The 18,648-nt window shown below is 42.0% G+C and overlaps 1 protein-coding gene across 6 annotated transcripts in view; it reads left to right on the top strand.

The window, feature by feature from the left end:
• The window catches only part of SEZ6 (seizure related 6 homolog), a 449,183-nt gene that overhangs the window by 220,287 nt on the left and 210,248 nt on the right, over positions 1 to 18,648 (top strand). For 4 of the 6 annotated variants that reach the window (XM_033921145.1, XM_033921140.1, XM_033921143.1 and 1 more), the window contains exons 2-3: positions 7,112 to 7,243; positions 9,950 to 10,103. The exons of 1 other annotated variant lie outside the window; for it this stretch is intronic. In XM_033921145.1, the coding sequence (XP_033777036.1) occupies positions 10,058 to 10,103 (46 nt within the window). In that variant the 5' untranslated portion in view covers positions 7,112 to 7,243; positions 9,950 to 10,057. The remainder of the gene's footprint in view (positions 1 to 7,111; positions 7,244 to 9,949; positions 10,104 to 18,648) is intronic. One more of the 6 variants, XM_033921141.1, reaches the window with a different exon arrangement.

The raw sequence follows: 18,648 nt of genomic DNA, 5'->3' as shown, positions 1-18,648 counted from the left end.
TCTCCTGTTCTGCAAACACAAAATTAAGAAATGAGGTGGTATAACATTAAAAATAATGTTACTGTATTCTCTGCAAAACTCCACAAACTGATGAAGGGGTCTGCACTCTCTTGTGGGCCGTGGTACACCTCGGTTTATTGTGTATCGAGGACAACTCATTAAGATGCGAATGTTGGTTTTACCAGCCTATTTACACGTGATATCTCCCAATTTTAAGAACAAAATGCTTGCCCATCAACACCTCTGATCTAAAAAGTTCTGTCATGCTTCAAACAATCCATGATAGCGATACACAGGGTATCATCTTTTTTTCTACCCAAATCTTGGGCTTCTACTTTGGGGAAAGTTACCCTATGTAGCACAGAGGCAGAAACTTGCTTGAGAATGAGTAATTCTACAGTCTTCTCGGGACTGTACAGGCCAGTCATCAGAAGGGCCTGAAGAAGGACATCATTTGAGTTTTCCAAGTCATATCTCCCTGTGGCTTTCCCATGCCAGTTTCCATATATCTCTGACTTTTCTGGGCACTGCAGATCTAATCCAAATGATATTAGATCCTCCACAGCCATAATTATACAGAGCTTGCTCTCTCTGCTGCGTGTGGGCTTCCCCTTGGCTGTTGGGAGGAGCCCGTGACCCCAAAGTATGGTACTTAGAATTTAGTACCTATGGTCCAGTTGCCTTTTTATATATATATAAGGGTTCAAATTTAAAATAAACAAAGAAAAAGAAATCCTTATGCCCTGCAGAGATTATTTATAGAATGCACTTTCTGGGACAGAGAATCAGGTTCTTGGTAGGCTTACTGTATCAGGGAGCTTAAAGGTTCCTAGGACACCCTAGTATTACATTTCTCTTTTACAGTGGCAGTTTAAGTTACAATGGAGTCCTAACGCGTGCTTACCACAGCGAAAGAGGGCATATCGTAGCATGTGCTCAGTCATCCTGCAATAATTATTGCATGTGTAGGCACTACCCATGTGCTAAAAACTAAAATTTATTATTTAGTGCTGGGCCAGGTCTGAGGGCAGAGTATGGGCATGTTCTGCATGCATCAGTTAGTGCAACTTCATTGCCACACACTAACCGATTAGCATGTGGTTAGTGCATGAGCTCTATTTACTAAGCTGCATTAGGGGTTAACATGGGAATGATCATGCAATAACATTCAGTGTGGGCTCATGCTGGTAATTAATACAGCACTTTTAAGAGTTAGTGCCCACAAAATTTCCAGCAGCGGCAAAGCTTATGTTCTGAATGTGTTAAGTGCAAATTCTATATCGGCAATTATGCACTAACATAAAGAGTTTATTTTATTTTATTTCTTGGAATTTATTAACTGCCTTTATGAAGATTTCCATACTGGGACAGACTAAAAGTCCATCAAGCCTAATATTCCGTTTCCAACCAAGGCCAATTCAGGTCATAAGTACCTGGCAAGAAAACAAAAGAATAAAGCAAAATTTGTGCTGCTTATCCTAGAAATAAAGCAGTGAGATTTTCCCAAATCATCTTAATAATGGCTTATGAACTTTTAGGAAATTATCCAAACCTTTTTTTTTTTTTTAAACCCTGCTGAGGTAACCACTTTTAGAACCTTCTCTGGCAGTGAATTCCAGAGCTTAGTTATACATTGAGTGAAGAAATATTTTCTCTGGTTTGTTTTAAGTTAACTAGTTAGTAGCTTCATTGCTAGTATTTTTGGAAAGAGTAAACAAGCGATTCATATCCACCTGTTCCACTCCACCTGGTATTTTATATACCTCTATCATATCTCCCATGAGCTGTCTCTTCTCCAAGCTAAAGAGCCCTATCCCCTTTTTCATTTTCTTCGCCCTTCTCTGCACCTTTTCTAATTCTGCTATAACTTTGTTGAGATGCAGTGACCAAAATGGCACACAGTCTTCGAGGTGCGGTCACACTATGGAGCAATACAAAAGCATGTGTCCATTTACACGTGTAACTTTTGGCATGAGCACATATGCCAGCTCAACGACTACTGTAATGGAGCTCATTCAGCTGTTGTCGGTTACACTAGAGTGTGAGTCAGAAAAGGGGGAGACAGAGATTGCTTCATTAAAACTGTTATCACAGCCAATTATCCAAAGCTAGCCCCCAAATTCCATAAAGTCTGTCTAAACATGGCTGCCTACAACAGTGTGGCTAGTTAATGCAGACACCTAACTTAATTGATTAATTCTATAAAAGATAGGCTCTTTGTCCAAAGTCCCTTTCTAAAAGTGGGTGTAGTTAGGGATGGATTGTGGTTGGGGGTTTGTTTTTGTTTTTTTAGTTGTTCACATGATTATAGAATATGGGCCAATGTGCATACAACTTAGCATTTAGGCCAAGAATCCCCTGACATAAATGTATATTTTTTTAATATACTGTTTATATCCTAAGCAGTTTATATTGAAGGGCATCAGGTATTCTAGGTATTTTATCTATCTGTCCTGGTGGGCTCACAATGTAGCTACAGTGCCTGGAGCAATGGAGAGTTAGGTGACTTGCCCAGAGTCACAAGGATTGGTGCTGGGATTGAGCCTGCAACCTCAGGGTGCTGATGTAGCAGCTTTAACCACTAGGCCACTCCTCCTCTGCCTCTAACCACTAGGTGCACTCCAAATATGATGTGTCCAAATTAGAGAATGACACGGTGACAGAATTAATCATCGTTCCTGTCCCCATGGATATAACCGTGGGAAACCATCCCATGTAAATTAGAGTCTATCTCAACCTCAGTCCTTCTACACCCGAGTTCTTCAATGCAAGGTTTGAAAGTCAGTGACTGTACCCATTCTTCCCTCTCTCCTTAAAGTATGACATGGAGATGGTTTCCATCAGGTCTGAGTGGCAGTTCCATCAAGTCTCCCACCAACCTCCCACCAGTCCTTCATCCCGCCATGCACAATCATCTGGAACTCATTCAACTAGGTAACAGAGGAGGCGCTTGAAAACATCTTGAAAAGTCTATAGCTGACAACCTAACCCCTCAACCTTTGCCTGGCAAAGATAGCATAGAGTAAGCAAAGGCCTCAGTGAAGCAGCCACTAAACCTAACTTCTCTTTTGCAGAATGACAGCTGCCAATGAAACTTAAAAGGGCTGTGGTTTGCCCGTTACTGAAATAGCTCCATCATCCAGGATAAGTTTGAAAACTACCCTTTCCAGGGAAAACTTATTTATTTACATATCTTATATAATGCTTCTATTTGACGCAGTTTACATTCAGATACTCTTAAGTATTCCTCCTTAACTGTTCCAGTGGACTCACAATCTAAATATGGTGCCTGGGACAACCTGATTAAGTGACTTGCCTAGGGATTGAACATATAAACTCAGGGTGCTGAGGCAAGGGTTCTGACCAGTAGTCCACTCCTTCCTCACTTATAAAAAAGACGCCATGCATTCAACTCCATGATTGGCTAAATGAAATAAGCTGGCTAGACTCATGTTAATCTGACTTCAAACCTGGCTATAAAATGGAGACAGTTCTTGCGTCCCTGCTTCATGATCCCCACAGAAACTGTGAAAGGAGATCTGCCTCAATTCTAGCGCTGCTGGACTTCTCCGCAGCCTTGGATCCTGAGGACTATATTATTTATTTATTTAAAAAATTATATACCGCATACAACTATGCAGTTTATATATCACATACATAAAATCTTATGTTCCCTCCGATTTCCACATTTAACATAGACATAACTAGACAACATCATTATCATCCCCCTATATAAAATGTCAATCTACCAAGTCAAATCAGATTTTAAAAAAGGAAGCAAAAAATATAGGAAGAGACAGGAGAAGGATTTACAAAAGCATATAAAAAGAGGGGATGTAAACAGGAGGAGAGATGTTATATGCTAGAGAAAAGCCAGGTTTTCAGTTGTTTTCGGAGCCCAGGTTGGAGGGAGCCCAGGTTCCGCAGCGGGACAGTGAGATCGTTCCAAAGGCCCGTGATTTTGGAGAGGAGGGATCTTCCCAGTTGACCTGCGTGGAGGATGCCGTGTAGAGAGGGGAAAGATAGTTTGTCTGTGGGCTGATCTGGTGGTAGCAGGCGTCAGGGCGAGGAAGGATAGAGGGATTAGGGGCGGAAGGATGCCGTGAATGATCTTGAAATGCTCCTGCCTAGCTTTCAAGATCATTCACGGCATCCTTCCGCCCCTAATCCCTCTATCCTTCCTCGCCCTGACGCCTGCTACCACCAGATCAGCCCACAGACATAAACTATCTTTCCCCTCTCTACACGGCATTCTCCACGCAGGTCAACTGGGAAGATCCTTCCTCTCCAAAATCACGGGCCTTTGGAACGATCTCACTGTCCCGCTGTGAAATCTGGGCTCCCTCCAACTATTCCGAAAATAACTGAAAACCTGGCTTTTCTCTAGCATATAACATCTCTCTTCCTGTTTACATCCCCTCTTTTTATATGCTTTTGTAAATCCTCCTGTCTCTTCCTATATTTTTAAGCTTTGTAAACCGTGTCGAGCTCCACTTCCGTGGAGATGATGCGGTATATAAACTTAAGGCTTAGTTTAGTTTAGTTTAGAAGCAAAAAAAACATTAGATCAAACGATCCATTCCAAAACCAATCGGCATATACTTATACAGCTGACAGAAACAGGTTTCATTGGCAGTGTTTTTTGGTTCAAATCCTATTTGTCAAATAAATAAGAAACAATTGTTTGATGTTTATTTGTAAATTTTGATATACTGCCTTATCAAAGCGGTCTACAATTATAAAATTCAAATGAAAATATAAAAGAAAAAAATGCCAGAATTAATAGAAACAAGACACATTCACGCCTTAAATAACAACGCAAGAGTCACAGGATGGTAAATAAATGAGAGGGAAAAAAAAAGGCGAATAGAAACAGAGAAACATGATGGAGATAAAGGCCAAATGGCCCATCTCGTGTGCTCATTCGCGGCATCCGCTATCTCCTCCTCTCCGTAATCAAACCAGCACTTAAAAAATGCTGACCACAATGAGCTGAATGACTATTGACTTGTAAATGTGTTAATGTGACATCTACATGTAGCTTTGATGAAAATCTCCTCGTTAGCTGTCTGTGATATATTCATGTTTTAGGGGAGGGAGTACTTAATATTGAGGTGATGGAGGCATACAATGTGGTGGGATTCAAGAAAGCCTGGAATAAACATAGGTTATCCCTTCAGTTCATTAAAGATGTTCTAAGATCAAGGGGGAGCTGAAAAGTTCTCTGCCCAACCAACTTCCTAAATTCTGAGCATTATTTTGTCACTGTAGCTAAAACGAGTGTCATTTTATTTTGCAAAGTGAAAATTTTGCAGAATTGCAATGCTATGTTTTGACATTGTTTCAGTTCATTGATTGAACCATGTCAACGAAAAGTGTGGAACTCTGAGCCATCATGAAGTTCCTATTCCTGCAGAAGAAAACTCCAAAGAAAATCCATGAACGTATGACGCAAACACCGAGTGACAAATGCCCATCATATTCCATAGTAAAGAAGTGGTGGGCAAACTTTCAGCATGGAGATTTGGAAACCGAAAATGCAGCAAGGTCTGGGAGGCCTCAAACGGTGTCAGCTCCAGAAATTGTTGACCATGTCCATGACCTGATTTTGGAAGATCGGCAAATATCGGCTATAACAATTGCTGAGACACTACAGATATCCAGGGAGCATGTTGGGTATATAATCCATAAGCAGCTGGGTATGTAGAAGCTGTCAGCCAAGTGGGTGCCCAAATATTTGAATGCTTATGAGAAACAACGTCAAGTGGACACTTCCAAATTGATTCTGCAGTATTTTCAGTGAGCTGATGCCAACTTTTTGGAATGACTAGTTACTGTTGATGAAACATGGTTACATCACTATGATACAGAGACAAAACAATAATCCAAGCAATGGCGGCCAAGGAAATTCAAGATCCAAAAGTCAGCAAGAAAGATCTTGGTCACAGTGTTTTGGGATCAGGAAGGTGTTGTAATGACTGACTATCTTTCTAGAGGCTAAACAGTTAATGCAAAATACTACTGTAACTTGCTATGCCAATTAAAGGAGGCATTGAAGGAAAAAAAAGGAGAGGGAAGCACCTACTCACAAGGCTGGCAAAATGATGGATGTTTTGATGCAGTTGGAGTTTCAGCGAATAGACCATCACCCAACTCACCAGATTTTGTTCGGACTATTTTCTGTTTCCAAACCTTAAAAAGAGTTTGAAAGGGTGACAATTTTCAAGTGATTCTGAGATGATTGCAGCCCAGAGGAGCAGTATTTTAGTGACTAGACATCAGAGTATTTTTGGAAGTGTTACAGAAACTTCACACATGATGTGCCAAGTGTGTTGAACTTAGGGGTGGATATATGAAATAACGTGTAAGTTTCATGGTTCCACGTCATTCCCTTCTTGGTTGGGCTGAGAACTTTTCAGCACCCCCTTGATAGGCTAGGTCAGGGGTAGGCAATTCCGGTCCTCGAGAGCCAGAGCCAGGTCAGGTTTTCAGGATATCCACAATAAATATGCATGAGATAGATTTGCATCTCAAGGAGGCAGTGCATGCAAATCCATCTCATACATATTCATGGTGGAGATCCTGAAAACCTGACCTGGCTTCGGCTCTCGAGGACCGGAATTGCCTACCCCTGGCCTAGGTAAACCTTATGGGCTTTCCATGCTGACATATTCTTTCTTTTTTTTATTATCTAGCTCAGGGGTGTCCAATGTCGGTCCTCGAGGGCCGCAGTCCAGTCGGATTTTCAGGATTTCCCCAATGAATATACATGAGGTCTATTTGCATGCACTGCTTTCATTGTATGCTAATAGATCTCATGCATATTCATTGGGGAAATCCTGAAAACCCAACTGGATTGCGGCCCTCGAGGACCGACATTGGACACCCCTGATCTAGCTGATGAAAATCTATTTTTAACCTGTATTCATGCTTTTCACATGAGTGAGGGTAATGTCTGTATGAGATTCTGAGGAGAAACAGCACAGCAGTGCCATTGTATTTGATGCTGGGAGTGGCTTAGCAGCCTCAGACTCATTAACATAATAATTACCTTAGGAATGAAATTAAAATTGGATTAATAAAGAAGAATATTTAACCCTTTAATTGGCAGATGGTGAAACGGCTGCTTTACGTAATTTGATGTTGAAGGAGAGCAACAGTGCAAAGTAACAGTCATTTGGAGATGCAGGTCTCCCATAAGAGTCACAGAAGACACATGTTTCTGAACAATGCCAAATAAAGGGTGAATCTTTTATTTTCCTTTCTAACAAAGGGCCTTAAGAAATGTCACTTTCTATTTTATGTTTTGGGGAAATTGCATAGTAAATCCAGCCCTGAATTATTTAAACCAGTGTAGCAAACCCTGTTGCTTTAAATATTGAACAAACTCTGTATTTAATATAAACATCAATTTTGTACACGTCTCTTTAATCTGATGTCTTCATGTAGTGTTGAATGGCTCCAGGGTAACTATGACAACTGTTATCCCTTACACATTGTTAAGAGCAGTAAGTTGTGGTGACTGAAGGACACGAGTCGTGAGTCGCTGTCCAGGGTCCTGAGATGGGTCTTAAATTGCCAGCCTGATAAAGACACAATGAGGGGCATAATCAAAAGAAATGTCTAAGTCGAATTTGGTTGTATGGCACTAGATGCCTAAAGTCAGTAGTGGGAAAATGCCCATTCTCGAAAAATAGGTCTAGAATTTTTTTTTAATGAAAATTGTCTATCTGGATATCCAGGCCATTGATCGTCCAAACTGCCAGTACGTCTATCTTTATACAACATTTTTACCCAAAATTTGTCTAAGTCTCAAATGCCCAGAACAAGACCATTTGAACATGGGAGAGGCCAGCATTGTGATGGACTGGCCACCCAGACATGGCAACAGAGCAGTGTGGCACCTTACAAGGCACTGCTGTGAACTTCACAAAAAGGGTGCCACAAAAATCTCACCAGAACTCCCTTTTGGATATGGTGAGCCCCCCCCCCCCAACCCACTATACCCACTCCAATAGCCCTTATGGCTGTAGGTGCCACCTATATGGCAGTACAATAGGGTTTTGTGGGGTTGTGATGGGTGCCGACTTGGGCGGGTTTTTAGACATGTTTAAGTTTCAATTATGAGCCCCAATGGGCCTAATTCTATAGGAATGGCTGCTGAAAAGTTCTCAGCCCAACCAACAAAGATGGGGCAGTCTCCATCAAGGGCTATACACTTAGTCCAGTGATTTTCTACTTTACTCGTTCAGTATTTTTCTGATGGAATGAAAAAAATGGAAAATTGTGTATAGCCCTCAATGGAGATTGCCCCAACTTTGTTGGTTGGGCTGAGAAGTTTTCAGCGGCCCCTCCTATACGGCAGTAAAAATTGTTTCGAAATTTGGGCTTGCACCCAATTCCTGTGTGTAACTTAATAAAACATGCCAATTGGCACCAATAATTTGGTGCTAGTATTCAATTATCGGTGCAAATTGACATCAATTAAAATTTATGCATACATTTTTAGGTGCTAGGATCCTCTGGTACATTTCACATGTGAATCAAACAGAGGGCACAGCCATGGAAGGGGCATGGATGGATCGGAGGCACTCTTGGAATTTACATGCAATTTTATAGAATAAGGAAGATCCGTGTGTACTTTAGGCATGAGAATTTGCACCAGATTTTACATGCTGTAAAACCTGACACCCCAAATTGAGCACAGATCCTGGCACCAAATGCTACAAATGGTGCCCAGTTGTAATCACTGTATATCGATTAGTGCTTGGCATGAAACTTTATTGGCATTGATTTTTCAGCACCATATACAGAATCTAGCCCAATATGACCCTACACAGGCAATATTGGACTAGGGTCAGTGCAAGAACAATGCTCTCTGTCTGGAAATTATTGGAGAGGAAATTGGAAGAAGATCCTTTACTTACTGATGGAGGAGGACACACAAGCCAGAAATACTTGTTTGTACTCACAGGCATTAGATTAGCGCATCTCAACCTAATTTTAATGTCAAGATATCCACATTGAATAATAATGAGATAGATTTGTTCTTGGTATGCAGTTTTATCTCATGCACATTCATTGTAGATATCCTGAAAACAATCTGGCTTGATGGCTCTTGATGTCTTGGTCGAGAATCTCTGCTTTAGGCTACAAAGGCTCACAGTCTGCATATATCAAGGCTTCTAAAATCTGTCCTGAGAACTGCACAGCCAGTCAAGGTTTTGGAAATACCTACTCTTGAGTGTGTATAAGATAGATCTTCATTCTATGCAAATTTATCTAATGCATATTCATTGCAGATATCCTGATTGGCTCTGGGAACCCCAAAACAGGTTTGGAAAGTCTTGATATAAACAGAGTTGCGTAAATGGGAGCACCCACAGGTTGCCTAAACAGAGCTTGCCTCATGCATATGAAATAATGTCTTAATGCCTGTCTGTAAATTGGATTTGCCTTACAAATTGTTTTACAACACAAGTTTTCAATTTGACCTCTCTTCCCTCCTCCCCTCTTCCTTTGTAGGACAGGGCTCTCCTTGTCACATCAGCCCCTTGAGCATATGAGAACTCGGTAGATGTGTTGTAATTAAAACTAGAGCGGATCGGGGTAAACATAATGTCTGTGAACCAAAGATTAATTATCTGCCCTGGGTGTGTTATTATATCGTGCATATCCCCAGCAAACAATCAAAAGAAATGCAATTTGCAAGCATGGAGGCACCCCCTTCCTCCAACCCCCCACCCCTTCCTCTCTCTTTCCGTGTTCCCATTGATGCATTTAAATTGTTAGCTTTACAGAGGCTGATTCTCTGGTATTACTTTGCATAATATTAAGAAAGGAGAGCGAGTTTGTTAGCTCCCAGCCCCAGGCCCATCATTCTTCAGTTCTTACCTTGTTGAGTGTGAAGTCTAGATCTTGCTCCTTACCTTGTTATTTTCACCAGCAGTGATCATTTCCATGTCTGCTCCAACTGCCCACACATCAGGCTCAGATATAGAGGCTTCACTCACTCATCTTCCATAAAAGGGAGGTGGAGGGTACTAAGAAGAGAGTAATGGGCTGGAAAAGGCTTCGCTCACTGGCATCCCTTGCAACCTTGGGTAATTCACTTTATATCTTATGCTGCCTCTGATATCTACTTAGATTTGTAAGTCTTTGGGGGACAAGAAGTGTTTGTTACGTGCGTGAGTTCAACTCTTCGGTAAGTTATTTAACGGCTGAAATAAACATTCAAATGATTCCTCATCATTCTCCACCAACTAGAACAAAGAACGGCTTGAAAGGAAGTGAGTCTGGTCCTACCGACACATTTGTCGCTCCTTTCTGAGGTGGATGGATGCCCGTGATTTTGTTGAATGCGGGAAAAATTTCAAAGTGGTGCCAGTAAGTGATGTGGAGAAGGGCCCTGGGAATTTTAGGTTGCAGTTCTAGCAGGCTGCAACAACGGTTCAGCGATATGCCCAGGAGATCTACTAACCAACTATTGTAATATTGTCAGTTGGACTCAGTTCTGCTCTGGGGTCACCTCTGGAGCTTAGAGGGGGCATGATATCCTGTTCTCAGACTACCATCTAAAATGTCAGCTGTGATGGTGTTCTTCAGTGATGTGGACACCTGTCACTAAAAGGAACTAGACTGAGACTGAATTATGTCATCTTGAATTGCCAACAGCTGGTAAACACTTTCCCACTAAAACTGGGAACGTACTGTGACAGGCTTTGTATCTGTTCCTATCCCCTGTGCCCCCCCAGTCCTAGAGGCTATACAGCACGTTCTGATTCCCTGTATTTGTTCAGCTCTAAAGGTGACGGGCATTAAAGGCTTGTGCCCATCCCCCAAGCCATTAAGTTTTGTGCTTAAAATCCTTGTTCTTATATTATATAACTGTAGAATGAAATGTTAATATTGTCTGTGAGGAAAGTGATTGGATGAAATCAAGATGAAAAAGGCTTAAAGTCTCGGTATTGTCTCTGGAACTATTGTGAAGGTTCCAGTGCACACATCGTAAAAATCCTGTTCTACAGCTCTACACAATATGAGGGAGGGAGGGAGGGAGGCAGGCAGGATTTTGCACACAGGTTGATTGGTCCTGTCTGGTCCAGGAATAATCATGGTAAGAGGCATAACAAGGGTAGGGCGGGTGGGGAGGATCGCCCCAGTTGCATGCCCTGAGGGGGTGTACAGTCGGTACAATGAGTCTAGAACCTCCTGCCCTACTCTGGACCTTCCTGCACCTCCCTGTGGCTGCCGGTCCACCCCCTCCGACGTCACTTATTTGTTTCGGAGCAGAGTCGACAGCTGTTGGGAGGTGTAGCAAGGTCCCGCGATGACTGTGACTGCCGGCTGTACTCCAGAACAAGTAAGTGACTCACTGCAGTATGTAAGATGCTGCTTTTTTCCTAGGTACACTCTTGTTGTGCAACGTGTGGATTGTTACTAAAAATCATGTTTTTCATTTAGATGGGGGAGGGGGGTCAGAAAATGATGGGTCCCGAGTGTCACACATGCTAGGTATGCCACTGATCATGGTAATATATCTCTACGCATCTTCTGACTGCTGCACCCCTGCTGGAAATCTTCATGTCCCGTCCTTTCAATAAATAACTCTGAAACTCAACCTAACCATGTCTCACCTTAACTACATTATTTGCCTTCTGCCAACCACATCACCACTAATTACCATTCAATCCATTTTATGACACAGTGCTGATTACATTTCGGACTCTGCAAGGTGGCTGGCATCTGCCATCGTCCTACGAGCAGCTGCTAGGCACAGCATTTGGCAGTGCTGCTAGAGTCCTAGGCATAGGGAGGGAGATTTTCTGCTGAGGGCATCTTGCTTTCCTGCAGCCAATCTGAGACAAGCTACTGCCAGGAAGGAAAACAAAAATAAAGATGACAAATAAAAGCAGAATAACTTCAAGAATTTTAGTCCAGCGGTGCGGTCCCTGAAATTATGGTCTCGGAACTATATTTTACAGCTATTGATTCTATCTCTGAGAACGGAGTGCATGCAGGAGGCATGATAACTCCAGCATGGTAATAGCAGAGCCTGTGTCTGTGACAGTTCTGCTTTTTGAACTCTGGAGATGAGGAAGCTCACAGGTTGTCCAATAGTCTTTTTTTTCCTGTCCTGCGTACTAGGAATTATTTCACAGAACAGTGTGTCATTTTCATAATTGAAACGCTAAAGGATGCCTTGTCTTTGCTCTGTCCCCCAGTGCTTTTAATTAGCACAGAGCCATCCTCAATCCCAGCCAGCCAAGAAGCCCAAGACAGGACTAGATCCCAGTTCATAGACTATTACCGTTCTCCCCCTCTTCCATTTGTGTGGAAGACTAGCATTTGCATATTTTCGCCACAGCTATGTCAAATGCATAAATAATGCAAAAACACTGTGAATATTAATTGAACAAAGCACTAATGGGCATTCCAGTGCTTAAATAAAAATGTGCTAATGACAATTATAAATGTATCTACTGACCTTAGTTGCAATGTATCAGCTCAGTGTCTACTTCAGAACCCGGAGCAAGATTCTCTAATATCGCCAGTAAAATCCGATGGGCCGCTGTCATGGTCAGACATGTAATGATTTCAAAAAGATGAGTGATTCTCAAAAAGCCATGCACGCAAATGAGGTTCACAGAGGGTCGGCGAATTTACATGAGATGAGTCACTGGTGATAGCAATCGGCACATGTGCAGAATAGACCATGGAAAGAGGCGTATATGTGCACATGTGCCGGGAAAAGCTATGTTATTGTGTCAATCATAGGTGTGCCAGCACTATTAGATGAAGGGGAAGAGAGAGGAGGGAAGGTGTGATTATCGGCTTTCAACATGCACGCATAAAATATGCCTTTAATACATGCACTTCATAAGTGTGCTTTTTAGATCTCCCTCCCTCCCCACTACTATAATTTATGTGAATGGTATATATCTTTTTTTTAATTATTTTATGGTGAGCCACAGCCAGAAACGCATACCTGAGATGTACTTTGCACAGTACATAGAAACATAGAATATGATGGCAGAAAAGGGCCGTCGGCCCAACAAGTCTGCCCACTCAAAGAACTCTCCCCCTATGCATTTCCCCGGAGTGTACCCACATGTTTATCCCATCGTCTCTTGAAGTCGAGCACGTTGCTGGCCTTGACAACCTGACGTGGAAGACCATTCCAATAATCAACCACCCTTTCGGTGAAGAAGTACTTCCTGATGTCGCCATGAATTCTCCCACCCTTGAATTTGAGCGGATGCCCTCATGTTGCTGTGGGACCTGTAAGGAAAAATATATCTTCCTCCACCTCAGTACAGCCAGTAAGATATTTGAACGTCTCTATCATGTCTCCCCTCTCTCTGCGTTCTTCAAGAGAATATAACTGTAGCCTGCTTAGACGTTCTTCATATGGGAGATCCTTGAGTCCTGAGACCATCTTAGTGGCCATTCACTGAACCGACTCCATCCTCTTCATATTCTTCTGATAATGCATACCAATCGGTAATTTTTTATTGTCAAAAGCTGGCACCGTACTTGGAGAATCATCCAACTATGATAGAGAATCGCCTGGAATGCTCATTTAAATATTGATGAGCTCATTTTACTCCCACTCTAATATTAATGACCTGGTTGTAATACATTTGCATGGCAGAATCGGAGTCTGCCAGGAAGCTCGGAAAAGGCCATGGTGAGCCGTTTTGATAATCAGCCTGTAAAATACTGCCATGTTTAACGACTATCACTAGAGGCACGGTATGTATTGAGAATCTTCCCCCCAGTGCTAGAGTATACAAAGTGGGAAGCTATAGGAGTAATTTTAAAACTCTGGTTTTATTAATAGAAGATATACGCATAAGTATTATTTTCATTTTATTAGGCAAGTTGAAGCTTGCTAATATTCCCACAGGATCAGTTTTCCCGCTAACAGCAATTCCGTGCCTTGAGTCGCAACCACTACATTGAGTGTGCCGTGGCTCAAGAAAGTTTGCGGGCCATTGGCCTAGACTTATGCCAGATGAAAACAGAAGACAAGAAATCCTCTACACAATACAAGCACACAAAAGCACAGCACAGGAGACGAAAACTATATTCAATATCGCAATATGATTCGATGCAAGTTGTTTTTCAGACAAAGGCCTGCACCAGGAATCTAAAAACAGAAGCCAAAAAAATAATATAAAACACTAAGACCTAATGATAAAACATAAAATTAAAACAATATAAAAATACAGAAACATAATTTTTTTTAACCGTTTATTTATTTATTTATAATTTCTATACAGCCAATAAAATTGTACAAGAAATACTGAAATACACATATTTAGTCAATACAGACTACAAAAACTACACAAAGTAATATACTAACTATATAGTCCTCAACTATGGAGATAGGCAAGACATAAAAGAAAACCCCCTCGGGATAAGGGATACAATTTCAATGAATCATAAAGAAAAGAGCAGTAATTAGATATTAACCTACTATTAACTAAATTCCGCACTAATCACTTGATTCATTCTGGCTGCACAGGAATCCCTTTACTCTCCAAGAAAAAACCTAATTGGGCAGGCTCAAAAAATATATATTTATTCCCTTGATAGGTAATAAAACATTTGCAAGGAAATCTTAACTGAAAAGTTGCCCCCATTGAGATCACTTTAGGGCGAAATTGCAAAAATTCTTTCCTCCTGGATTGAGTCCATTTCGAGACATCCGGAAATATATATACCCTTTCACCTAAAAAGGTGACTTGTTTCAAATTAAAATACAATTTCAACAGCATTTCTTTATCCTGTAGAAATACAAGAGAAACTAATAATGTCGCCCGACCCACTATTTCAATTTCAGAAGATTGCAATATAGCTGATACATCTAATTGCTCAGTTCCACCTTCTAAAACTTTTTCTTTTTGAGCATTCTTTAAATAATAAATTCTCTGCGTCGGGGGGAGATTCAGTTTTGGTACTTTCAACACTGTCATCATAAAATTCTTGAAAAGTTCCTGAGAGGACATAAATTTAGCTATAGGAAAATTAAGAATCCTTAGATTCAAATTTTTCTGTTGGTTTTCCAAATTTTCAGTCTTCCTCAGAAACATCATTCTATCAGTCTTTTGTTTAGACAGCAAATTCTTATTCTCAATTGTTAGTTTCTCTAATTTGGAGAACTCAATCTTCTGCTGTTGAACTGATGTCTCCAAAAGGGTTATCCTGGAAGAGGAGTTTAAAGTAATAGATATAAAGTTTGTACAAACCGAGTGCAGGTTTTCAATTGCAGACCATATATAATCAAGGGTCACTGCCTGTGGTTTCTTCAGCGGCTTGAGGGGGGAGATAACTGCCAGATTTCCATGGGCTAGGTCCCCAGAGAGCAAACTCCGGACTCCCTCATCCTCCCTACCGCTGGTCTCCTCAGGTTCTATGCTCCCAAGTTGTGACGGCTCCTGTCCTGGAGTCGGCATAGCTGGAATCACTTCCGGGTCGATTTCGGGTGCCGTGCGCGTCATGCTTGATGTGTTCGGCATGCCCTCCAACAGCATCTGCTCTCCCGATGTTTCGCCGGGCTTTGGGGGCGTGTGCGGTCCTCGTGGGCTCAGCGAAGGTTCACTGTCCAAGCTGTGGTCCACCCCAAACACAGCAGCGTATTCACCCGGTAAGTAGGGTCGGACTGTATATGATGTCATCTGTCATGGGGTTGAAGAGCCAGAGAAAGGTGGAGGAAAACCTCTCTGTTTCCCCCTTCTTTTAGGCATCGAAAAAAAAGTATTTAAACAGTTTTCACAGAAAAAGTTGCCGTGTGAAAAGGAGCTCTCAAACCAGCATCTGCTCAGGTTGCCCTAGAAATATAATTTTTAAACCAGTCCATAGTCTGTTATTGAGAAAGACGCCCTTGGAATGTTGCTACTCCTTGGGTTTTGGCCAGGTAACATATTCATAAATGATCTAGAAACAGGGACGAAGTGTGAGATAATAAAATTTGCGGACGACACCAAACTATTTAGTAGAGCTCGGACAAAGGAGGACTGCGAAGAATTGCAAAGAGACTTGGACAAACTAGGGGAATGGGCAGAGAGATGGCAATTGAAATTCAATGTTGGGAAGTGTAAAGTATTGCATGTGGGAAGCAAAAACTCGAGGTATAATTATGCGATGGGAGGGATGTTTTTGAATGAGAGTACCCAAGAAAGGGACTTGAGGGTGATGGTGGACATGACAATGAAGCCGACAGCACAGTGCGCAGCTGCCGCTAAGAGAGCGAATAGAATGCTAGGTATAATCAAGAAAGGTATTACAACCAGAACAAAAGAAGTTATCCTGCCGCTGTATTGGGCAATGGTGCATCCACATCTTGAGTACTGCGTCCAGTATTGGTCACCGTACCTTAAGAAGGATATGGCATTGCTCGAGAGAGTTCAGAGGAGAGCGACACGACTGATTAAGGGGATGGAAAGCCTTTCATACGCTGAGAGATTGGAAAAACTGGGACTCTTTTCCCTAGAAAAGAGAAGATTAAGAGGGGATATGATAGAGACTTACAAGATCATGAAGGGCATAGAGAGAGTAGAGAGGGACAGATTCTTCAAACTTTCAGAAAATAAAAAAACAAGAGGGCATTCGGAAATGTTGAAAGGAGGCAAATTCAAAGCTAATGCTAGGAAGTTCTTCTTTACACAACGTGTGGTGGACACCTGGAATACAATTCCAGAGGAAGTTATAGGGCAGAGTACAGTACTGGGGTTTAAGAAAGGTTTGGACAAATTCCTGCTGGAAAAGGGGATAGAGGGGTATAGATAGAAATTTACTGCACAGGTCCTGGACCTGTTGGGCTGCCGTGTGAGCGGACTGCTGGGCGCGATGGACCTCGGGTCTGACCCAGCGGAGGCATTTCTTATGTTCTTATGTTCTTATGTTACTATGGACCTAGATTGGCCACCGTGAGAACAGGCTACAGGGCTTGGACCATTGGTCTGACCCAGTAAGGCTATTCTTATGTTCTTAACTTATGGGGAAGAGAGTGGCAAGGTGGTGGCATGAAAGGATTGAGTTAACATCTCCTGTGTTGTTTTTTTTTCCTTGTGCCTCATTTTATAATGCTGCTCACCAAACATAAGGGAGCGGTCAAAGTGCCTCCTCCGAACCCAGACATTAAGCTCTGGAGGATTCCCGGCATTAATCTAGGAGTAAGGAGACTCCTTGGCATAGGGGTTGGATGTTTCACTCTCCCTTCCAGAGAGCAGTATGCTATCTTGCCCATCAGTCCCTGCCACTCCATTTGGGTTTCCTTGAGCAGAAGTCACCTGTTTGGAGGCCCCAGTTGGGGGTGAAGCCACAATGGATTCTGTAGGGTCATGATGACTCCAGCATGGTAAAGAAAAGAAAACACAGTAGCACGTTTATGTGATGCTCATATAGGTGTAGGGGAGGGGTATAGTGTGGGCGAAGTATGAATGGAGTTGTGAATTACAAGTATAGGGGGAATTCTATAAATAGTGCCTCAAAAATAGAAAAATAGAAACATGATGGCAGATAAAGGCCAAATGGCCCATCTAGTCTGCCCAACCACAGTAACCATTATCTCTTTCTCTCTACCACCCTTTCCGTAAAAAAAGTATTTCCTCAGATTACTCTGAAGCCTATCACCTCTTAACATCATCCTATGCTCTCTCATTGCAGAGTTTCCTTTCAAATGAAAGAGATTCGACTCATACATATTTATATTATGTAGGTATTTAAACAACTCTATCATATCTCCCCTCTCCTACCTTTCTTCCAAAGTATACAGATTGAGATCTTTAAGTCTGTCCCCATATGCCTTATCTCAAAGCCCACACACCATTTTAGTAGCCTTCCTCTGGCCCGACTTCATCCTTTTTATATCTTTTTGAAGGTGTGGCCTCCAGAATTGTACACAATATTCTAAATGAGGTCTCACCAGAGTCTTATACAGGGGCATCAATGCCTCCTTTTTCCTACTGGCCATACCTCTCCCTATGCAATCTAGCATCCTTCTAGTTTTCACCATCACCTTTTCAACCTGTTTGGCCACCTTAAGATCATCACATACAATCACACCAAGTCACGCTCTTCCGTCGTGCACTTAAGTTCTTCACCCCCTAAACTGTACCGTTCCCTCTGGTTTTTGCAGCCCAAATGAATGACCTTGCATTTCTGGCATTAAATTTTAGCTGCCAAATTTCAGACCATTTTTCAAGCTTCACCAGGTCTTTCTTCATGTTATTCACACCATCCGGCGTGTCTACTCTATTGCAGATTTTGATATCATCTGCAAAGAGGCAAATCTTACCTGACAACCCTTCAGCAATATCGTTTATAAAAATGTTAAAAAGAGCAGGCCCAAGAAAAGAACCTTGAGGCACACCACTGGTAACATCCCTTTCCTCAGAGCGATCTCCATTGTTCACTACCCTCTGTTGCCTTCCACTCAACCAGTTCCTGACCCAGCCCGTCACTTTGGGACCCATCCCAAGGGCACTCAGTTTATTTATCAGACATTTGTGTGGAACACTGTCAAAGGCTTTGCTAAAATCTAAATACACCACATCTAGCGCACATCCTCTATCCAATTCTCAGGTCACCCAGTCAAAGAAATTGATAAGATTTGTCTGACAAGACCTACCTCTAGTGAAT

This window comes from Geotrypetes seraphini, chromosome 15 (assembly GCF_902459505.1).
Source record: "Geotrypetes seraphini chromosome 15, aGeoSer1.1, whole genome shotgun sequence".
Lineage (NCBI taxonomy): Eukaryota > Metazoa > Chordata > Amphibia > Gymnophiona > Dermophiidae > Geotrypetes > Geotrypetes seraphini.
The sequence above is the reverse complement of the archived record's forward strand: the minus strand, read 5'-3'. Positions and strand labels throughout refer to the sequence as shown.